Source organism: Lichenostomus cassidix, chromosome 7 (assembly GCF_008360975.1).
Source record: "Lichenostomus cassidix isolate B80296 chromosome 7, HeHo_3.0, whole genome shotgun sequence".
NCBI classification, from domain to species: Eukaryota; Metazoa; Chordata; class Aves; order Passeriformes; family Meliphagidae; genus Lichenostomus; species Lichenostomus cassidix.
In genome coordinates, this window is record NC_139488.1 from 13,475,287 (window position 1) to 13,498,991 (window position 23,705).

General features: G+C 44.6%; 2 protein-coding genes across 4 annotated transcripts; one reads left to right on the plus strand and one right to left on the minus strand.

The window, feature by feature from the left end:
- Positions 1–1,125: 1,125 nt before the first annotated feature.
- On the minus strand, positions 1,126–16,650 carry CYP20A1 (cytochrome P450 family 20 subfamily A member 1). Of its 3 annotated transcripts, none has more exons than XM_085066279.1 (13): positions 16,516–16,650; positions 15,839–15,888; positions 15,587–15,753; positions 10,470–10,615; positions 9,652–9,819; positions 8,875–8,953; positions 7,148–7,263; positions 6,683–6,737; positions 5,137–5,257; positions 4,184–4,295; positions 3,502–3,566; positions 1,637–1,726; positions 1,126–1,467 (listed from the first exon to the last, which is right to left on the minus strand). In XM_085066279.1, exons 1-13 carry the CDS (start codon positions 16,585–16,587, stop codon positions 1,317–1,319), a joined length of 1,392 nt encoding a protein of 463 aa, XP_084922405.1. In that variant the 5' UTR covers positions 16,588–16,650; the 3' UTR covers positions 1,126–1,316. The 3 variants fall into 3 exon arrangements, with proteins under 3 accessions (XP_084922405.1, XP_084922406.1, XP_084922404.1); XM_085066280.1 differs by having other exon boundaries at positions 16,543–16,644; XM_085066278.1 differs by lacking the exon at positions 16,516–16,650 and adding an exon at positions 16,000–16,408.
- A 47-nt stretch (positions 16,651–16,697) lies between these two features.
- Positions 16,698–23,617, plus strand: LOC146434581 (alpha-aspartyl dipeptidase-like). The gene is made up of 8 exons (XM_085066281.1): positions 16,698–16,831; positions 16,913–17,001; positions 18,188–18,262; positions 18,801–18,880; positions 20,188–20,361; positions 21,770–21,829; positions 22,621–22,703; positions 23,244–23,617. Exons 1-8 carry the CDS (start codon positions 16,731–16,733, stop codon positions 23,320–23,322), a joined length of 741 nt encoding a protein of 246 aa, XP_084922407.1. The 5' UTR covers positions 16,698–16,730; the 3' UTR covers positions 23,323–23,617.
- The last annotated feature ends 88 nt before the right edge of the window (positions 23,618–23,705 follow it).

Consider the following 23,705-nt stretch of genomic DNA (forward strand, 5'->3'; position numbering starts at 1 on the left):
GTGCACTGGCAGCTGTGTACAGCTCAAGCAGACACAGCTGCAGGCTGAGAAACCCCTCACCTACCACCACACAGCTGCTGGGTGGGAAGGGGGCTAGGAATTGGAGCTAACAGAGAAGTCAGGTGTATGAAGAAAAGACTCACAAAGATCAGATAAAGGGTGATCCTATGTAAGAGAAAAAAGGGAGAAACACAATGTGAACAGTAAGTCAGATGGCAATTACTCCAATGCGATGATGGGGTAGGAGGTTCCTGCCTTGCAAACCATTCAGTGGAGCTCTGAATGGAGTTGTCCTCGGATTAACAAAAAAAAGAAAGGAAGAAGCAGGGAAAAGCATGTGAATATGCAGCATTCGCTGCTTCTCTGGCTGGCACACATCCTGGAGGAGGAAAAGGATTCTTTGAAAGGCTTTTAAGTATTAAGTACAACATTAATCTAGAGCCCTATAAAATCAGCACTCCAGTATTTGCATGACCAGTCTCATGTGGAGCCAGTGCTGAATAAATTGCAAGCATCTGTCAATTTCTGATGTTGATTAGGTTAGACACTGCCCTCAGAATTATCAGGATAGGGACTCTCTTTCTTGGGGCTTTGTTCTGTGGTTTTATTTCATTTCATTATATTGTTACTGATGCCTCTGTTTTCTCTGAGGCCAAACCAATTTTATTCCTGTTGGTTTACTAGCATTTCTCAGCCATCCTTTCTCTTGCAACTCCACAGCATGGCAAGATTACACAGCAAGAGAACTGGTGGTGCAATTCCCACCCCACTTTATTTCTCTTTCTCACACTCACACATACTTCTCACAGGATATATCTGCTCTTCTTGACAGATATAGCTCAAGGGAAGGAAAGACACTTTGAATAAAAATACCTATATATAGAGAAAGGGTTTATCCTTGGGTCTCCAAGGTCTTACTTAGCTAGCATCCAGGAAGAAACATTCCACTGGATAAGAAGGGCACTCTTACCCAGCTTTGGCTGCTGCTGGAAAGAGGCTGGATTAACTAGAGCTCTGGTCTTTGACTAGCAGACACCCAATAGTTCACACACACACCACTGCAAGTTTTTTTGCTTCCTTTGCAAAGGTGTGGCCAGAGATACAAAAGCATTTATAAAAAAGACATACAGATTAAATCTACTTTAATATGACTACTGGTTGAATTAGAAAAAGTACCCAAGACAGGCATGTAGTTAAGAATGTGGGAGGTAAAAAAATCTGGATATAAAATTCCTTGGCTGAGTAAACATGGTGCCAGTTAAGACCCTTGCTCAGAACTTCACTGCTGGCACTTTTAACCCCTTGTTTGCTTGCTCTTAGCTTCTCTTAGACACCGTTATCCAGGCTTCCTCCTTTGGTGAGGTTACCAGTTCATATTTTGTCTCCATGACTTGTCCTTTCACTGGGTGGAGATACAGTTTCCTTACCAAGACACTCAGCAGAACTGTGGCCACCATATAGGCAAACCTGAGGGAAGAATCAGGAGAAGAAAATAAAAACCTTGCTATGATGTGAATTTGCCAAAGGACAACAGCCAGCTTGGACAGGTTGTCCCAGCAGTAACACCAAGATGCTGGAAACATCTTCTCTCCTGTCTGCCACAGAGACTCACTTAGCCTTCATTCCCTATGCTCACCTCAACTCTGGGCACTCCTGGCTTCCTGAAAAACCCAACAAGGAGAGGTTTTTCATGGCTGATTCCTCACTGAATCTCTTTGGGTCAAACCTACAAAAGACAAAACATGCTAAGGCTTTCTGAGCAGGCAAAGCATCCCTTCCCCAGAAACATGCACACAGACACAAGTAAAAAACTGGAAATGAAATACAGAATCTCACTAAATTGTTCTCTCTGGGTCATTCCACACAAATGTATGAAGGCAATTGTGCATCCACTCCATCAATGTTCCCAGCTGGCCAGCTGTGTCCCATCTTGGTCAAAATGCTGACAAACTGAGGTAGTGTGAGACAGGGCTGGAACTAATAAGCAGTTCACAGCTGAGCTGATGCTGTTACCTGCCCTCTATTCCTCTCCAGGGCACACGCAATCTCATTTCTCTCTCCCTCTCTCCCCCTCTGAGTCCCTTCCTTCTTCACTTCCAAAAATACTTCCCTTTTCTCCTTGCCCCTCACCCTTCTCTTCAAGCAGCTGGTGTGTGTATGTATATGTGCTGGGGGAGGGAAGTCAGTGACTCATTCAAGTGAGAAAAGTGGTTTCCAGCTTTAGGATGGTAGAGGCTGTGAAAAAACTATTATCCAGGGCTGGCATGAGTTAAAACAAGGGAAACTAATAAAATATCATTCCATTTCAATATTAAAAAAACCCCATCCCCAAACCGAAAATCTGATGGATAGAAGACAGTTCTTTCAAATCTTCTGCTAAATACTTCAAAAGCCTTTGTTTCCCTGCTTAAACGTCCAAGCTCTGCTTCTAACAAGGTGAAAGGGCATATGGGCGCTGATCCTAAGGAAAAGCAGCATCAAACTTACATTTCCCCTGAAGTGAAAATTACAGATTTTGTAATAGGAGAGAAAATGCAAAAACGTAGGGAGGGCAAACAACCATGCACAATGTTTTTGTATTGTAGGTGGGTGAAAGGATCACACGGAGCTGGCCTCCTATCTCTGTCATGGAAATATTCATCTACCGCAAGCTAAACCTCAACCCCAGCCTTCCTGAAACAAACACACAATACTCATAGTAATCCTCACATTCACTCCCATGAGGACTCACCAAGCCTAAACACAGTCGTGTCCTATCTTGGGAGGCAATCCTTGTCTAGGTGCTCACAGACTGGTGCATCAATGCCTGACCCCTTTCTAAAAGGTATAATTGCAGGAGAGGACAAGTGCTGTTCTAAAGGCTCTGTTCTTTCTCCTAAATCTCAGTTGTTTGTTCTCTCTGTCTAGAATAACTGACCCACATTTTTTTGTCAGCCCAAGTGAAGTCAGATACACGTTAATATTTGCCACCTGGAGGCCATAGGAAGCTAGAGCAATTATTTTCTTTAACCTCCAAAACACTGGCCTAGATCCACTTCAGTTTTCACAGACAGAAATTTTAAGGCAGCATTTCCCTTCCCCCTAAAAACCCAAACTTCAGACTAACATTTCCTCCCTTGCATTGTTTCATGATGACAAGCAGTGATTCCAAAGCCATTCAAATCACTGTTTCATAGAAAACCTTCAACAGAATTTACCAGCATTAGCCTGGGGAAGCCGGGGAAGCTCTGTGTATGTGCACAAAATAGTTTTTGCTAAACTCTAACACATATATACACACACATGCAGACTGGAGCATGAGAGGAATCTGACTTTAATTGCCCCAAAACCATGCCCACAGAGACAAACAAACCCAGACCTTCATAAACTGATTTTCTTACAGACTCCCTTTCATCTCCAGAATCTGCGTTAAGGCAGGCCCTGAAGCCCAAAAGGCTGTGTTGTAAGATGTAATTTTAAAAAGCAAAGGAATTAGTTGCAATAAAAGTAGATTCTACATACTTGTATGGTGATGACCAAGATGAACTATCCTGCAGCATCACACCAAGAGCATAAAGCACAAGTGTCTGCAAAGAGAATTACGACATGTCAATGCAGAAGGAAATGCAAAATTAAAGACACCTCTCAATAGCTCTGCTGGATGATGGTTATTCTGCAGACTACTCATACTTAGGTGGATTTAAAAGACAATTATGCTGTCTTTTCAGATTTTCATAATCCATGCTCGGATGTTAGGATTTTAAATTCTAAGAATCATGCCGCGGTTGGTGGTTACAGAGGCTGTGACCCCATTTCTCTACACGTGCTGGGATGTATATATGGACTACTTTATTCTCAGCAATGGAAGGTGATATGATGAGCGAAATGATGAGGCCTGAAACAATGCTCTTTTATGCATAACTGAGCCCATGGGCCACTTCAAAAGCTTACTCATCCCTGGTGGACCCAGAACCAGAAGCAAATCTGCTCAGAAAGAGAACATGAATTTGCAGAGCCTCTCCCGCAGAGGAACTGCAGGCAAACTTCGAGCTAAAATCTACTTTCAGATGACAGAGCAGGTGCTCAGGTTCAACACTGTCAGAAGAAATGGTCTTCCTGCCTCACCCCTCATCTGGAAGAGGAGGAAACAGCAAATTCCCCTACAGGAAAGGAGAGTGGCCTAGTGCCCTCAGCACTGCCATACCTCTTTGGGGATTGTATGTTGGTCAACTCTGCCCTCCAGCTCCTGCAGCTGTGCAGCAATGGGAGTGAGCTTTGCCGTCCGCACTGTCTCACACAGGACTTGCCGACAGTACCTGCAACCAGTAACACACGGTTAGTTTAACTCTCAGAGAGAAGCTTGTCCACATCCTTGTGGCAGCAAGCAGACCTGAGTCAACTGCTGTACTTAGAGGCACTTCATTTTTTTTTTGTGGCAAGGAGATCCAATACCTTTGCAAGAAGCATTAAATCTCATTAACAGCTTCTACAGAAGGTTATCAGAATCCCTCCTTTCAGATTTTAAACCAAACTTAATCTGCTAAAATGCATGAACACACCAGCCCTTTTCCTGTACCTCTCACCCATACAAGAAGCAGCAAGAAAATCACATACTCGATATTCCCTTACTGAAACCCTAACACTAGTCCAAATACAAAATGCACCCAGTTGCACCAACATAACAAACGTGCACAGAACATAAAGGCATGCTGTTGGCCAGTCATCATCACTTGCGGCCCTTTGAAAAGATTCATCCATGCTTTCTCTCTAAATATGTCTATATCCAGCCATGAAAATTACTGATTACTCCTGCTTTTGGAAAACTAGGACAGAAACCAAGTAAGACCATAATAAAAAATTTTGGCCAGGCAGCCAGGGCACTGATTCTGTGCTTGTCCTCTGCTGATGAACCTAAAGCGTTTCCTACAGACACCCTGAAGTGAGCACCTTAGTCCCTGTGTCTGGAGTCCCAGCAGATTCTCCCTGTGTTGCAAGTCATCCTATGGTTTGATCACTTCCAGAAAGAAAAAAAGGAGGAAGTAGGTTTTGGATGCCTTCCCCTGGCCTAGTGTAGGCTAGGCATCATGACTCCATGCGAAACCCCTGTCCCCACCACATGACATAGCCTTCCTCTGCAGTTCCTTCTAAAGGACCCACCTGAGCTGCTCAATTTTCTCATGTGTAATTGGTCCCGTCCCCAGAACATGGTCCATCTCCTTGTAGAGATTCTGCTGAACATCTTCTGAGGTTGTCAGGAAATAGACTGCCCAGGTACACACTGGGGAAGGAATCAAGACAAGACTGGACCCAGAAAATTCAATCCTTTAAAAATGAGATTCAGTTTTCTTACTTCTGGCATTTTCAACATTACTTTTTGACCTAAAAAAAGGTGACCTCTGTTCACAACAGACTGTGCTGATTCTGTATTCAGTGGCAGGAACAGAGGCTGCACTCCTGTGTAACAAGAGGCCCTGCAAGCTAAAATTCTCTTTCTGATGAGGAGCTCAGGGAGCTGTGCAGGACACTAAGGCATTCAGCCTGACAGCTCTGGCGAAGGGACCACACAGCCCAAAAAAACTTTGGGGAATCAAGGTTATTAGACCAACCATGCAAATGAGGGGCTGGTTTGTTCAAAGCTTTAGAAAATTCCCTTATTTGGGGGGCTTCCCTAGCACATCTCAGGCAAGTGCTCCAGACAGCCAGTGCCTGGGGCTCCTGACAGGTAGCTCTCTGCAGAGGTTGGACAGTTCCCCCTGCATCTATTTTTTTAGGTACTTGAGATATCTTCAATAGCAGAGTGAGAAAAAAGCCCTGCATAAGAAATGAATGTGTAGGATGCAGTTTCCCTAAAGCTACAAGGAAATGTTTCTAGCACTGAAAAATGTCTATTCATGAGAACTATCTGGAATCTTGGGACTTAATGATCCTTGCGGGTCCCTTCCAACTCAGAATGTTCTGTGATTCTGTGACTCCATGAATCCATGTGGATTTGAGCCCCTTAAAATTACAGTCTTCCTGGAGTACTTGGAGAGGATATTCTCTGGAGAAAGTATTAGCATATTTGCCTAATTTAATTCCCACATTCTTTAACAACTAGATGCATCTTGGAGGTTTTCTTTGGAGTCCCAGCCCTATTGGCTGAGATACAAAGACAGATAGTAATCCCCTTATCATAACATATTTTACACAGCTTCAGTTTATATTTTTATTTGTTTAGGTTTTTTTCATAATCTTTGTATAAATCCCAGAGCAGCTTTTTTGAAAGTCCTCCATACATGGAACACAGCTATTCTCCAGAAATTCAAAGCATCCAGACAGATTCTAGCACTTTAATATTCTTCCCATGTGCCAGAACCTGTTTTACAACATGATCTTTGTGGCTTATATATTTTGGTGTTTTTTCATCAAATTTAGCATCAGTTGTCTGGCATTAAGAATGCAGGCAAAGAGCAATGGGGAGAAATTCTAAGGTTCACCAAAAGACTGGAAAGATGTCAGACAAAGCTTAGGTTCAACTCACTAACTGTGAGGCTGTGTTAACAGTCTGATGTAAAAATTAGCTTCTTCTGTATGTCTGTAGCTCAGAGAAAGAGAATGATGAATACAATTTTTTTATTAGCCCAGAAGAAGTCTCATGTCATCACACACAGTTTTTGGCAGCTGAGTGTAAGGATGGGAAGTTAGCTACAGTTACTGTACTTACAGTTAGCAGTGATTACACATCCTGCCAAGGAGAAAATCATTGTATCTTCCACAATCTAGGAAAGAAAATCTAATTCAGAGAATGAAGTTCATAAGGCTGTAAAGAGAATAAAGAAGTGGCCCACTCTCCACTCAAGGACATTAAATCCCTTTAGAGCAGAGAGCAGGAAATACATCTAGAATATATGGACTGAACTCTCTGTAGAACTTCCACTGGAATTGCATGAGACATGCTTATTAACATACTTCTGGTTTATAAAAATAGTTATGAAGCAGTGGCAAGCAAATCTACCAAAGTCTAATGCAATCAAACATTGTAGGAGTGGAAAAATGGACTAGAAGCCCTGCTTTGGTAAAGAATCTGAGCTAAGATGCAAAAACTTGTATTAATCAAAGGCTACAATGCAATGCATTGCCCATCTGCCAAAGCTCCATTATTGTGTAATGAGGTAACAGCTGCACAGACCTGCTGGTCACTCAGGCTCCCCTGCAGCAGGGTGTCTATAAAGACATGCCTGTTGAATGATCTGCCTCGGCGCTCCTTTGTAACCTTCCTTAAGATGGATTCCATCTCCACCAGAGCTTTGAAAGAAAAAAGAAATGTTTATTTTAAAACCTGGTCATCCTGGTACTGCGGAGAAGCAAATCTGTCTCCCCAAGCAGATTTTCAGACCAGCTGTCCCTGCTGGGCTCACTTACAGGAGCAGCCTCTGTTACATGTTACTGTCAATTTGGAAGGCAGTATCTCCAATTGAGTTGAAAATGCAGGAACCAAAATAATACAGGTTCTCTATAAAAATCCATCCTTACGGGTATAACCAAGATGTACACTCTGTCAGCTGAAATGATATAAGGGGAAGTCAAATAATGCTGTAGAACCGTCAGAGAATGCATTTCATCAGCTCCCATGAAAACATGTGAGTTACATGACCTGTAGAGTTAAATTACTACAGCACCACTACACCTCCACCGAGGGAGCTCCTTTTGCCAGGGGGTCTACAGGCATGGTTCTCTGCTAAAGAGTCTGCAGAGACAGAGAGAGGAGTAGGGGGGAAATGTGGGATGGTTTTGGCACGAAGTCCACACATCTGAAGATATGTGAGTGCCTAACTCCTGGTGACTGCTGTGGGAACCAGGGCGAATTAGGGACCTAGATGCCATTGCCTGTCTGATTTAAATAACCTACTGAGGACTATCCAAGAAACATGGAGTGGAATTTGGGTCTGAAACTCCATTTACCAAGGCCCAGTTCAGTCCCTTTGTCTTAGAACTACCTTCCTTTCTCCTCTCCACATAGGAAGGCCAGCAGCACTCACACACGAAGCCTCACTATCTGGAGTTTGTGAAATTGTGTCCTCATGCATCATCATACAACTCAAGAACAGAGTGACCATGGGAGGAACCCATTTCAGTGTGTCAGAAATTGTCCTCAGGTTCTGAACCCCACAGAACCAGAAGTATAAAGAAAGAAACACTGTTTGGAGGACTTACAAGGAAATCTTTCATTTCAGATACAACCTACTTTTCTTTAGCATCTTATCAGTCAATGCTGAAATGGTTTAATTATTAAGAACAAAAAAGGACAACCTAAAATTAAAATAACTTACTATAAAATATATAAGAAACAAAAGTACTGCTATAAAAGACCTGAAAATCATTTTATCTTGTAAGAGCACATCAGAGGCTATCACATGGAAGGTGTATCCAACAAAGCAGCACCCCTGCACTTGTGTCTTCTAGCCTGTGAGTGACTGTCTAGCAGTGCAGTCCTCAAATGGTGCATCATTTGAATGCCCATACAGGCCAAATCAAGTGGCTCCATCTGTCTCCACCTAGCACAGCTGCTTGCCTCCAAGAGAGGTCAAAAGTGGACGCTAGGAAACAGAACAGAAAGGAAGGACACCCACCCTGATTCTTCGCCTGTATCACTCTCCAGACTGGACAGACCCTTGAACTAGACCTGGAACTAGAGTTCTAGCCCTATAACTTCTCAAGTAATGGCAGCTTGCCACTCAACTCCAAAACAATGATCTCATGTGAGAGTAACTACCACACATCTGGTAGCTTATGGCATGATGAGCAACTGTGAAGGAAAGCCAAGACAGCTGGGCAAATGAAGTGCTTTTACATGCTAGCTAACTCCTAAGTATTAATCAGAGCAAGAAGAAAGCTGTCATTTTGGGAGTAACCTACCATCTTCATAGTGCTTCTTCCTAGTCATGTTTTTGTCAAGAGACCCATCCAAGAAACCTTTTCCAATCTCTGACCAGATCTGGAAGAAGGACAGAGAGAACAGCACCATCACTCACCACAGGCTGAGACTGCTGGTACTATTCTATTCTTCCCTACTCAAGAAATGAAAACATCAAATAAAATTAAGATTTCTTGTCAATATGGAACTGGTCTTCTCTTTAGGACACCACATCCATTTCAGACACTATATCTATGATAGCTGGAATTAAGCTGAAATGAAACAACTGTAATTACAACTGCAGGGAACAAGGCATGGGAATCTTAAATGGGAGATGGAATTGTTTCTTTCCTACCCAATCATCAGCATATTTAACATCCCCACATGTGGATACAGCTCGAGATCTCCTCAGATTTTCCTTTCTCCACAATGTCACAGAGCCTTCAGATGATCTTTGAAAAGGAGAAGTTCCACTGCCAGTCCCAAAAGAGTTTAACTGACTTAGGTACCAAAGACCTCCCAACCGCCACTCAGGATCTGGGTTCCTGATCCCTATGGATCCTTTAGAAACACCTCTGACTAGAGACAGCAGCATCAGCAGTAGGATCTTTCTAACAGTTTCAGCCTGGGACACATGAGGCAGAGCCCTCAATCTCATACTTTAAAGTCTCAGCAGTAGCTTGTACTAAACTGTACACAGATACAAGCTCTGTGCTTTTAGTTGGGAAAATATAATAGGAGATTTCCTGGAGATAGGAGATTTTCTTTGTGGCACTTACTGCATCATGGTGCCTGCGGAATCGGATGACTTCCCGGTCATCTTCAAAGCTGCTGCCCATAGCTGTCTGCGTGACAGACTTCATGGCAAATCCCAGCATGTGCTGGCAGAGAGGCACATGTTGTGCCTCAGGGAGAGAGAGCCATTTGGCCAGCAGCTCTTCTGACAGCTTGAGAGGGAATGAACCATTAGTTAGCAGTAATACCAGCAGTCTATTTACCAAACACACCCTGGACAAATTCCCACCCAGTTCCTAAGGCAGACCATACTTTCGTGGCTATGGAATGAAGAAAAACTCTTTCCAGGGTTTCTTTCCATTATTGAAGAGTAATATTTTAGCCTCCAATCTTATGTTTTTTTCAAAGCTCTCCCCCAACAAGGCAACCCTATGCTCCTCTCTTGTTCTCTCTGTCACAAAAAAAACCTTAAACCCTTTAATACTAACAGCTTCAGAATAGGAAAACAGATCATATTCTGGCTGCTGGACTAAATCAGCGGAACAGTTCTTCACCTGTTTGTGGCCCCAAAAGCTGGTTCCTTGTGCCATCCTCCTGTCCTGGGAAATACATCTAGAATCCAGGTGCTCCAGTCTGGTATCTTGGCATAAAATGTAACCCAGCTCAGCCCTTCCCCCAACCCACTGGAGCTAAGAGAAAACAAATATTCACACCATGAAAGGCAGAAGCTCTTTGCTATCTCACATGCTTATAGCTCCAGCACTAATTTGAATGCAGGTCCTTTATCCTAGTGATCATTCTCACTAAACCTTCCCCTGTGAGCTACACAGGGCTTCTCTGCCATGCAAAGGCAGTTACACACCTTCTGGATGAGAGCAAGGTTACTTTGCAAGGACTTGGTCACACCGTTCTCATACAGTTTTCTCCTCATGTGGCTCTCTCCTGTATCCCCATTCAGGCTGGACTGGTACCTCAAGAGGGATTTCAGCATTGTCTCAAAGGGATCCACTGAAAGCAAACAGAGGAAACACTGTTCAGAAGTCACTCTACACAGGGCTGATGAGAACAGCAGTCTCTTTAATCAGGTACTGCTACTTCGGGGTAGTGAGCAGGGTATGGTATGGCTCCTTCCCTTACAAGAGTCTCTTTGGGGTGTCAAGTTTCTCTTGCTCTGTGTGGGGTGGGCCCTCATAAAGTCTTTTTCTTGGGGCTGATGGCCACCCCGTGATCAGGTCCCCCTGCACAGCTTCCCTACTGGCCCTACAAGGAACTCTTTAGTAACAATGCCTTCAGAGCTTATTTCCAGTTGCCAGCTGGTTGTGCCACTGACTTGGTAATAAGCATGAGTGTGGCATGGTCCTTCCACTTCTCCTCCAGCCTGACCTGCAGTCTCTTTAGCACATTCCCCTTCACATCTGGTGTGCCCTCCTGCCCTGAATGTGCTATCCGCTCAGGACCTACCAGTTCACATGACAGACTTAGCCAGATGTTTCTCTCTGCACTCCTTCCCTTTCATCACAGACCCAGCAAACCTTGTTTGATACCCTACTGCTCCTGCATGATTTCTCTCGCATGCACTGAGTTCCCTGCTGATGAGCTCTTCCCCAGCTAGCACCTACCTACCCATCTGCCAGGGCTGCCTGCAGCACAGAAGCTCTGAAGTTCCTACAGAAAACTGTATCCCACTAAGCTACAGAATGCTTTCTACTTCTAATCACCTTCTTTCCATCTTCTTTCCATCAGCGTACCAACTTGACAAAACCACGTAAATTCCATATCCTTTACTCACTTAGATTTTTAACTCTGAATTTTACCACCAAGGACCTCTACTTTATGAATTTGCTAAAGGATACTAGGTGTCAATGCAAAACTGTGCAATAAAGCATGGTATATGTTTTCCCTTTTCTGTAAATCTTTTAGCAGGTCTTGCAGACCTGGCAGAGTCTTTAAGGAACTATTTGGAAGCAGCAATCAGGGTTATCATATCCTTATCAAGAAGGATATTGTCACTGTTTATCACAGTCTGTTATTTCTCCTAGATGGAGAGTGAAACCTCTGAGGCATCAGAAAACATCAAGGCTGGGCTAGACACATATGACTTTACCAGCTGTGGATGTATCCAGGATTGCCCACAGAGACTGGGGCCCCATTAAGCTACGAGGCAAACATACAAGAAGAGGAAAATTCCCACCTGCAGAGGACTTACTACCTAAAGACATAAAAGCAGCTAAGGAGGCCAGAGGCATGAATATGGTAATTTTTCCCAAATGTTTTTCTCTCACATCTTTTCCCTTCCAATGTTTTTAAGCTCTGCATCTCACCCTCTTTCCCACTTTGAATGACAAGGAGCATGAGCATGTGTCTTTTGGCAGAGCAGATGGTACCTGCAGCTCTCCACGTAGCACAGGCTGTGATGTGACTCTAGCTGCTGCTAACAATTCCTCCTCCAAGGTACTTTGTCATGGAGTGGCTGCTGCTATTTAATGCCACAGATCCTTGCTGACTGGCACTGGCACAGCCAGGCACAATACTGGGTAGCCAGGAAGATGCATGGCAGGTGGTAAAGCCCACACAGAAAATCCAGCAAGCAGGGGCATCTGGAGAGGCTGGAGGATGCTTAGAACCAACAGCTGCTGAAACTGCAAAGGTTTCTTGCTGCATATGAAAGAAAACTGCTGGATTAGCCATGGGCTGTTTCTTTTGTCCCAATGTCCCTAGTCTAAACGGGCAGTCCCATACCATCGAGACACACTCACTGTTGTACACTCACGGCTGCAGAGCCCAGGCTGCCCTTTTTCTGAGGGCTGGCTCTGCCTCATGCTATTTGGAAGGAGCTACTTCTCCACAGCTGTGGGAAACCAGTGACTCCACACAGCCCAAACTACCTCATGAGAGAGCTCTGTTCTGCCAGCATTTGCACAGACTTTATCCTTTGTCCTTGTCTTGAAAACACCTCCAGGATTACATTTTCAGCCCTCCTAGTGAAACATATCAAAATTTCGACTGTTCTTTTCACTTACAAGGAAATCTCCCCATTCCAAGAACCTCAGAGTGCTGTCCTGGACACCACTGCAAGTATACATAGGGAAAAGATCTAACTGAGATTGAGCAGAACTGAACATCAGAGATAGAAAGAACCTCTGAACCTGTACAGTAAAATGCTCACAGGACAGCAATGAAGTCCTGCTCAGACAGGCCAGGACCCATAGCTCCATCTCCAGTATTCAATGTGTTTCAGGTTCCTTGCCCCAACCCAAAAAGCAACATCAACTCAAGCGAGTTTTCCAAGTTGGTCTCTGAGCCCACTGCTCCTGGCAATCCTGCATTAGTCCACCCTCTTCACATCCACATCCTTTGCAGGCCCAAACTGCTTCCCCAGAGCCACTCAGGGGAATCACCAGTACCAGCTGCAAAGTTTTACTTCCTTTGAATTTTCCTTGCAAATTAATCTCAACCAAGCTTTAAGAGGCCATGAAAACATACCAATTTCAAACACTGCTTAAAGTATAAGGAAAAAGAGTCTCCTGGCATTGGAAATGTTAAAAACTATGAATGCAATTAGTCCAACTATGAATGCAATTAGGCTTTGATGAGAGATAAACTATCTGCACCTCTCTCTCTGTTTCCAAGAAGTCTGGCCATACCTGTGACACACACATGAGTTAAGAGGAACCTTTGTATGATACTTGGAGCCAAATCCTGTATCTCAGCCTTGGAAAGCAACAGTCAGGTATCCATGAAGATGGATGGTGGCCTCAGGCACCCCAGCAGACTAAGGAGGAGTCACATGGCATGGGTTTTCAAGTGGGGCTGAAGTTAGGAGTCAGGATTTGGATATAATGCAGTCCATTGTGGGCTGTCTCCTGTCCCCCAGCACCGTGTGCACAGAACACATACAGGCAACACCACACCTCCAACAAAACTTCAAGCTGCCCAGAGCCAGTTTGAGGCTGAGACCTACGACAACCCCTATTCCCACTCACCAAGAAAAAGGGCTTTGCTACAGCTGCTCAGCCACTGCTGTTTATACCTCAATGCTTCAGGAAATACAACCAGTAAGACTCCTTACCTCTTACAAAGTTTGCACACTTATGGCAAGCATCTCTGCTAAAAGGAAAGCACTGATACAACTAATATTGCTGTTTTTCCAGCTCTGAGGTCATAAGAACCCTCCTCAAGCCTGTTGCCTTTATGAGGATCCCCTCATAAGGCCTTCTGCTGGGCTGAACACACTTTCCCAGGCTTCTCCTGCACGACAGGCTCCCCACTTCTCTAAGAGCACTGGCAGCCTTTATTTGCACTTGCTTTATTCAAAATCATGCCTGAATACAGAGGTCAGAGCCACATACAGGACTCCAGGTCTGACTCATGCTCATCTTGTGCAAAAGTCTAAATGCTTTCCTCTCTTTACAGAAAACACATGACTCAATATATCCTTTTCTTTCCATGGCCATGTCATCCTGCAGGCAATTCATGCAGCCTGCCTTTTGTCCTCCCATTCCTGTTCCTGTTATCCCAGCCCTCAGGGATAACCCATCTCACCCTGCTACCCTGTGTCAACAAAGGATCCCAGCATAATGCCATCAGGGCAGGATGCTAACATAAGAGGGAATATTTCAACTCCCCAATACTGCATTTCACTTTTCCAAGACAATCCAACCTTTCCAACCTCGCTCCCTCTTCCATTTTGCTTGGACACATTTCAGTGTCCAAGCAAATTCTGAACTGAATCCCTGACATTAACACAGTTCTATCACTCTCCTTGCCTAAAAATCTAATTATCAAAGTACAACATGCATTTCTCATTTATCCCCATTCTTTAAAAAAATTATTTAGCCCTTGGCATACCAGGATATTGGGCTACTCTGTAGCTGCCTTGGTCACCTGATTTCCTCCATTTAAGTCCAGGGACTGTATTTCTCTTTCGCTGGTACTCAGACACTCTGAAATTTGGAACATTTCTGAGAACTTGCCTGCTCAGGGGCCTTCTTTGAGCTTTGAGAAAATGACTGTCTGCTTAATTTCCCCCAAACACACTTCAAATCTTTCAGGGTGGTTTTCCACCTTCTGGAGTGCCATCGCTATCCACTGTGTCTTGCTGATCCTCGTTAACTCCCACTCCTTTCTCAGACTGTCAGCATTTCTTTTTTTGATTCTGTCATGCAACTGTACATGAAGCTTACCCCTCACGACCCCAGCATATCTGAGATAGCTGCCTGTGCCTAAAGACAGCCTACAGGATCAGGTCAGAGGTGTGCACCCAGCACCTCAGTCAACCTTGTAAGATAAATATTGGAAAAGCAAGAGATTAAACCTAAACATCAACTGACTTAACCTATTGAATGTGATAACCTCGGGAAGCCCACCTAAGAGGCTTAGGCCATAAATTAAAATACCCTCCCATGAGTAAGATGGTCAACTCAGCTACCAGCACCACCAACTGCTTTCAAGACTGGAAGATCATTACAGGTTTTCAGCACAAAATTCTACACATCAAAAGAAGAATGAAAATTAAAGAACTTCTACAAATAATAGTTTTAAAAACCTCCATGCTGAACCACACAAGGCAGTTATAACAAACCAGCAGAGCTGTTTTCAGACTTAATTTAGCAAAGTTTCCCCTCTTAAACTGTATTTCAAACTGCTTTCAAAATGTATGCCAAGTGGCTACAGGATGTTCACCTTGCTCTATCAAGTGACTAAAGAGCATGATGCTTTCCATGAACATTTACCTGTAGAGAGACGGTAACAGACACAAGCATACTGATTTCTGGATGGCCACTGGACAGCAATAACTCTTGGTCACTGATACTCAAGTCCAGTAAGCAGAACTGAAATCACACCTGAAGCACCATGTCAGCTACAAAGTCTCATTTTCTTTCAACTTAGAATGAAACCCCAACTTCCTCTGACACCCTTCTTTTGAGGCTCAGCAAAGCCAGAACAAATGGACTCAAAGAAAATGTAAAAGACACTTACACAACCGGTTGGGGTTAATATGTTGTTTCAGGAGATCAATGGAGCCGAGGCTGACGACAAGACGCCTTCCAAACCAGAAAGACACCAGGGGCCCATATTTCTCATGAAGGTTCACAAGAAACTCATGCAAACTGCTGCTGGCAATGATATCTGGCAGGTTACCATCCCTGAGAAACACAGAGGATATCTGGTCATGAACAGCATTCCCTGCTAACGCTGAACTTGATCAATGTGGAGACAGAAACCACTTACTTTTCATCAGTTGGAGCCAGCCCAGGGATACCTGATGCTTGCCTAGATGCCTAGAGTAAAAGCAAATGCATCAATCACATGAACTTCAGATCTTCTACAAGTCCCACAGCTTTCCAGCAGGAGAGATGAATTTTCCACACCAATACTACTACACTACTTACAAACATGAAACAGAAGCTGGATATGCTACATCTGCAGGCTTTAAACCTGCTAAGCCGATAAACTGCAAGTGTGTGCCTGGTGCCACTGGCTAAACCAGGATTACTCATCTGGGTAGATGAAAGATGTCTGCGTAAGATTTAAAGGGTCAGGTTTGCAGTGTAGGATCTTACACACAGATTTGCCCTGGAGGCCTGCAAAAATGCAATGCGAACAGAGAGCGCCTTTGGCAAGCGGGATTCACTCCCGGAGCACGGAAAGCAGGAGGAGTGCCGGGGTGTGCCGTCCCGGGAACGCCCTGCCCGGCAGCTTCTCCCGCAGGCCTCGGCCACGTCCCGCCCGGGCCGCGGGTACGGGTTGGGGGCACCGCCCGAGCCGGGGGCCGTGAGGCGAGCCGGGGGTGCCTCGGCCCCACGGCCGCTCGCTCCCCGCCCACTTGCACCGGCGGCCGGGCCGAGCCGAGCCGAGCCGGGCCGAGCAGGGCCGTGCGCCCCCCGCGCCGCCGCCGGCAGCATTACCGGGTACAGGTAGAGCACGGCGCCCACCAGGATGAGCAAGAAAGTGACGGCGAAGATGGCGAAGTCCAGCATGGCCGGGCCGGGGCGGTGGAGCGGCGGCGGCTCGGCCCCACCCCGGGGCCGCCGGCGGGGCAGGAAGGGGCGGACCGGGCTGGGCTGGGAGCGCGGCTGGGCTGGGCTGGGCTGGGCTGGAGAGCGGGTCAGCTCGGCTGGACATGGGGGCGCCGCGGCGCCTGCTGCTGATCTCCAACTCCACCCTGCACGGAGGGGGGTACCTGGGCCACTGCCAGCAGCACATCAAGAGCTTCCTCGGGCAGTAAGCGCTGCGCGGGGCTGAGGGGCGCGCCCGGCCCCCGCCTCGGCCGCGCCGACCGCTCTCTCTCCTCTCTTCTCCCAGGCAGGTGAAGCGGGTGCTGTTCATCCCCTACGCCCTGCACGACCGCGACGCCTACGCCCGCACGGCCAGAGAGAAGTTTGAAAGCCTGGGTAAGGCCGGCCCGGCTGCTGCGGCCACGCCGGCTGTGCCCGGGGCTGCCGGGCCGGCACCGGGCAGGGGAGCAGGGTGCGGGCACGGGGCGCCCCGCCGCGGCAGCGCTGCAGCCGCTCCGGGCTGCGGGGCACGAAAGGGCGCAGCGCTGCAGCCTGCGGTGCAGGGCTGGGCTGGGCTGCTGCCGTACGGGCAGCAAGGGCACTGAGAGCGCCAGGAGCCAGCTCCGGACTTCTGCCTGGAAGGAGATGTTTGAGAGGCCTCCAGAAAAAATCCCGCTGCAAACACTTCTGCCCACTCCACGGAGGAAGGTTTTGTCCCTAAATACCAAGTGGCATCTTTTTATCCTTCTTAATCATATGAGGGAACACTTATTCCCATATACATATATATATATATATCTTAAACCTCTGCTCAAGCCGTACAACCACTGGTGTTAAGTGAAGGCCGTTATTTAAAGGACATCCGACCAGCCAGAGAGTTCCAAGATGAACAGCAGCTGAGCTTTGCTTGGAGCAAAGATCTCTGCAAAGCAGCCAACACTAACACCTCCACCTAGTATCTATCACTGTTGAGGGTAACTTTGGACCTGTTAGAGTAGTAATAATCAGTACTTACTTCCCTGGGCAGCACACTTTGCTCCCTGACTTGCAGGAAGATTGCTGCTATCAAATGTCCACATCCTTCTGTCTCTCCTGACACTTCCTGACTCAGTGAACCCCAGCAAAGCAAATCTATCGAAGTCAGACATTTTGACAGAAACAATACTCAGATCAGGTATTTGCACGAGCAATGCCAGAACCAATGATGGCACATCCTGTCAGACTTAAGCACAGCCAAGCTGAGGACTAACAGATTTTTCCTTATTTTCTAGTTACCTGGTAATGCTCAGTAGGATATTGTGCCTCAGCCTGCACCTGCTGAGTGAAATGCTCTGCTCCTAGACACTGAGTGCATATATCCATAAAGCAAACAGCTGGATGTTTTATATCCTTTTGTACAGCTGGATGCTGAAGCTCTGCACTAATGTAGGACGTATACTCTGTTTTACGTTGTAGAGTTCTCTGAAATTTCCCTGATTGAGACATCTGTCTCAAGGTTGGAGGAGGTGGGCAGGGAGGGATTGAACATATCTCAGTCTTCCACCAGACTGACATGGCAAAGGTAAATACTGTTTCATTTAAGGTTATGGGCTGGACAGCATTCATGAATCTCATGATCCAGTGGAAGCTGTAAGGAAATCTGAAGCAATATTTATTGGTAAGTTTTGCTTCTTAGTCCCCATATAGGTTTATATAGGGCGCTGGATTAGTCCTGCTCAGAGGTGGCACTGAAGAGCAACAATTAAAACAGGCCTAGTAATTAGAAACTACAGAAAACAGTACTTGGGAGCCCTAAAACCCTAAATTTAGTGGTGGGCAGAGAAGTAGATTTATTAATGCAACTTCGTCTCCAGTACATATCAAATTATTATGTTGAACAGTACCTCAGTCTAAAAACATGATCATAACAGCTGTATCATCACTTTATCAATGCCCAAGAAGATCTAGTCCTAATACCATGCTCCTGGGTATTAGAAGAGAGGTCACTGTCAGACAGTGCCAGCCTTACAAGAATGACTCAGGGCATGAGCCCATGGCCTGCCTGATGACCATTCTTCTGAAGATTCTGGTTTTACTGCTTCTCAAAGCAGGATACTACCCTGAACATAGAACTCATTGAGACTGCCAAGTCTGTAAAGGCTCCAATTAAACGGATTGTGAAAGCATGTTAAATAAGCTGAACTTTCTTTCTGCAGGAGGTGGGAACACATTCCGTCTCCTGAAGGCTCTGTATGACAACAGTCTAATACATGAGATCAGGAAGAGAGTTCTTGAGGTAAAACTACAGATTCTGGCTAAGTCTGAATGGCAGGGTCTCATGCGTGAGCTTTTGTTCAGACAAATCCAAGTTGATTCTATGTTTTTGTCTCTAATATATTTCAAATGTTGAGCCATCTCAGACAATCTGGTTTACTGAAAACCATGGCCAAATAAGGCTGTCACTGAGTCGTTAAAAGGACTTAAGGTCAGCAGTCTGTCTTCCTAGACTGCAAGATTTAGGGATGTGCTATGCTGCACAGAACCCTAGAAGTAAATTCCTCAAAATACCAACAAAGAGCAGTGTAGGATTTAATCTGTGTCCTGAAACCCTGTTTTTCAGCTTGAGATGTCCACTTCATGTCTTGTTGATGTAGATGTGTTCATGTTGCAGATTGTCTGGTAATAAAGTTGGATACATATGTGCCTTTTAGACAGTGTCCTGTTGATGTTAAAAATTATGTAATTTTGGAACACTGAGGTGAGAGTGCCATTGAGCCCTTCTGGTCAGCAGCACCAGTGTAGCTGGTAAATCTCATAAGGCACAGCAAACATACACCATCTCTGGAGGAGAACAGTAGCAAGGTGTTCCCTAGCAATGTGGAATTGCAAATCACTTTATGTAGATTTATACAAGCCACAGTAAGGCCAGCTGCCAAGAATAAAGGTTATATAGGCTTATCTTCATGTATAGAAATTCAGCATCTGTTGTGGGAATAAAAGCCCGAAAATGTCCAAATACCAGTTAAGTCTGGATATCTACTTGGTTATATTTCCACCAGTTGTCTCAAGATAGCTCTATTTTTACAAATTGTTCAGCATTACCTGTATACTTGCGTATTTGTGTGGCATTCTTCTATGTACAGCATAGTACTCAGTACTAACACCTAAATAGTGCTAAACTGGTCATGGTACTGGTAAGCTGATGCTGTGACATTACACTTAGCTGCCAATGGTATACTCTCAGGAGCTATTTAAGTCAGTTCAGGTATTTCCTGTGACTGCAATAGAGGCAAGTCTCTCCTCGCTTAATAGCGAAGTCCAACATGTACTGACAGTCTGGTAAGTTCTCTCTTGTGGGCTCACAGAGTTGTGAGTACAAAGCATGCAGCAGTTAGTTCTCTGATACAGACAAACTACTGCCCACTTCAGAACCTGAATTCTTGTTCTGCTTTTCACCTGTGAAGTTAGCAGTGAGATTAGCTAGAAGCTAGAAACTGAGCTAAGTCTGATCTGACTGTGGAGTCTCTGAGATTGATAGAAAAGGCTATAAAATGCAGTTCCTAGCTGGGATACGTCAGACTGATCATTGCTTTTGTCTTTCAGGATGGGATTCCTTACATGGGATCCAGCGCAGGAACTAACGTTGCTACCGTCAGCATCAATACCACCAATGACATGCCAATTGTTTATCCACCCTCCCTACAGGCTCTAGGTTTAGTTCCTTTTAATATTAACCCTCATTACCTGGACCCAGACGTTAAGAGAACTCACATGGGTGTAAGTAAAGCACACCAGAACTAACAAAATAACCAGGGTGCGGAGGAATAAAAATAGTGTGCAATTTTGAGGCCTTACAAAGCTATAGAATGTCAAACAGCTGCTCCCTAGAGAAACTGGAAATGCCAGTGAGGCAGTAAGAGTTTACTTCCTCTTAAAACTTTTCTTTGCTTAGGAAGAGGAGTTGGCAACAGTATTACTGAGGTGGAACGAAGTGTTTTTCACAAACAGAAGCTCTGCAATGTCTGAAATGCTGTTGCTTGGTATCTGGTATTGAATGGGGGAATTAAAAAAATATATATATAATCCTGGAGTGTTAGGATGTAAAGCACTGTGGTTCTGGAAAGTTCTGTCTTACCTGCTGCTGGGGAGACCTAATTTAAACATAGATTAAGAGGCTTAAATATCTGAAGGTCTGAAGAAACAATCAGAACAGGGAGATCCTGAAATTCATACAGTTGTTGCATAAGAAATACCTAGGCACTGGTGTCTTTGCAGGGAGCACAGCCTGTAAAGTCCAGTACAGAGCAAGCACACACACTAGTATAGCTGAAAGAAAAAATACTTCAGCCATCAAGCACAAAGAGAGATTTCCATACAGTGGGGATGAGCTACTTCTTGAATAGCATGTCAGCTAATTCTTCAGGGAACAGTTTGTGTGGTGCAGCTTTTAACACTCTAAATACTTTCCTCCTTGTAATCAAAATTCCATGGTTAGAGGAAGTACTAAGAATTAGGGAACAATGAAGAGATGGTGGATATGGGTGTGCATCTAGAATTTAGATGAAGTTGTAGGTATTCATTTAATCAGCTTGTCATTAGATAAGCAGGCAGTCTTTTCCCTATAAATAACTTCTGCTCTTTCTCTCAGAGCAGGCTGGAAGCTCTGTGCTGTACCAAATCCCTGCTGTGTTCCTATGTTTCCTGTTCTACTGTTGCTCAGTTCAGCAGCAAACCTCAGGAAACATGATAAAGCTTTTCACAGAAGGAAATTCTTCAGTGTAATACCTACTTGAAGACAAACAAGCAAATATTTAATCACTAGAAATGCATGATTCACTACTCCTTTTCAGGAAGGTGGCACCTCAGGCATTTGCTTCTACCACCTTCCTCATTGCAGAGATAGTACTAAAAAAAAAAGCAAACAAACATAGATGAATTGAGTAGAATTAAGTTTCAAGGCTTTTCAGCCTTGTGTGAGTTCTATTTGAGTAACCTGCAGTAAATTGCTGCTTGTTATGAAAAGTAAAACACATATCTATTATGAGTCAATCCTGCCATCCCATTCTGTTTGAAGGGAAGTTCCTGCTTTGTTTAATGTTACAAAATTGCTTGATGTCATGCTACCTGGATAGCTCCAAGTCTTACCTTACGGCCTGAGAAGCTAAATCTATGCTCATTATTGCAGGAGACAAGAGAGGAGAGAATCCGCCAGTATCATGAAGAACCAAACACCCCTCCAGTTCTGGTGAGTAGTTCTCTGTCAGGAAGCTCCTTGCTGTAGCAAGATAAACATTTCAAATGCATTCACACTAGCTTTCAGTGTGGGTTCTCCACCTGTCAAGAGTTACAGAACTACTGCAGGGAATGCTAATTGTATTCTTGCTAAGAGCTTCAGCCTTGGATTTTGCTCACTTGCAGAAAATGGGTTAGAGCAAATGACATGCATACATACTCCTGTTAGTGTTGCTCAACACTATTTTAGGCAGCTCTGATCTTCCCAGTCACTGGCCACCAGGCATGTATTGCATGTTGGGGGTGGTGTGCAGGCAGATGGTACAATACTTCCCCTGAATCTTTTTGCAGATACTCTTAACTTTAGTCTCTGTAATACAGTTTCTGAATTTCCACATTCAGTAATTTCCTTACATCTGTCTGGGGAAGTGGAACATCTATGTTTCCTGTCTATTTTTGATCTTGTAGTATAAAGCTTGTGCTCTAACAAACCCAGCTGGCCATTGCTTGGCCCAAACTGGATCTAAGAATGGTGGGGGAGTGGAAGTAACTGTGGGGAAAAAAACCACAATTTCCTCTCCTCCTTACTGGTTTCTCCTTTAAAAGTGAAAACTGAAATAAACAAGAAAATCAGCTGCTAAAACAAGGTAACTCACCTAATTTTGTCTTTGCATCTTTGTTAGGTAAGGGAGAAGGCTTAGTCTGTAGTCATGGTGAGCTGCACTAAGACTGGCCTGCTTGTGACAATCATGCTACCCTTTCAAGTAGCTTGAAAATCATGTTAAACATTTCCACCTCCAACAGGGCTTGCGGGAAGGTACGATGCTGTTAGTGGAAGGAAATAAAGCCACGCTGCAAGGAGTGACAGGAGCACGTCTGTTTTTGAGGTAAATGCTTCACTTGAATTGATATCCTCCTTCAGACAGAAAGGAAAAGAGGCTTCTATTAGATTCCTGGCACATGCTGCCTGTCCCCCACATCAGAAGTTACTAAATCCCTTGGTTCTATTTCTCTTTGGGGAAAATGTGAGTATTCTTTAATGCTCCAAAGCCGCCAGCCATGTAAGAGCACTCTAAAGGACATCTGGCTTACCCAGAAAGTTTTCTGGCATTGCGTCCATTGATGCTTATGTTTCCAAATTCTAGTTACCTTTCACAGAAACAGTCCCAATATTCAGCTCCTTTATTGAAAGTCAGGGAAATTCCAGCTTGGCCCTAATGCATTGAACTCCAGAAAAGAGAATCCACATCTATAATCATATGGACATTAAGAAATCTAAAATGCATGTCACATGATGTGGGCAAAAAAGGGAGTCAAAACTCTGCTTGTTAAGAATAAGGGTGCTTTGTTCCAACCCTAGTAACAGACAGAAGCAGAGCAGTTCCACCTCCCATTAAAGCTCACAGCATGGTTTGTCTTGTTTGCAGGGGTAAGAAACCAACTGAACATGAGCCTGGAACAGATTTCAGTTTCCTCCTGACTGACAGTAATGCCCCAAATCTGTAGCCTTCTATATTCTGCAGCAAAAGTTACTATATGGGGAAGATAATGAGGAATAAGGAAAGAGATGCTTGTAGTCCCAGGGTGGGTGGGGAACTTTAGCTTTATAAATAAAGATAACTGTGATTAGTGGGCTCTTTTCCTCACCCTGATTCATGTCTCAGACATCTCCTTTCCAGCAAAAACAAATGTTTTATTGCAATACTTGGGTTATAACTATTCAAAGCTTGAAGGGGCCTGTACATTTACATATCCACTTTGATTCCTTCCCCACCAAAAAAATAAAGTTGCCTTAACACAATTAAGAGAGGACACTGAGTCAGCTGTTCTTGCTGCCTACTTTTACCTGCTAAATAAAAGAATTGTTCATTCAGTGTACTCCCACACTT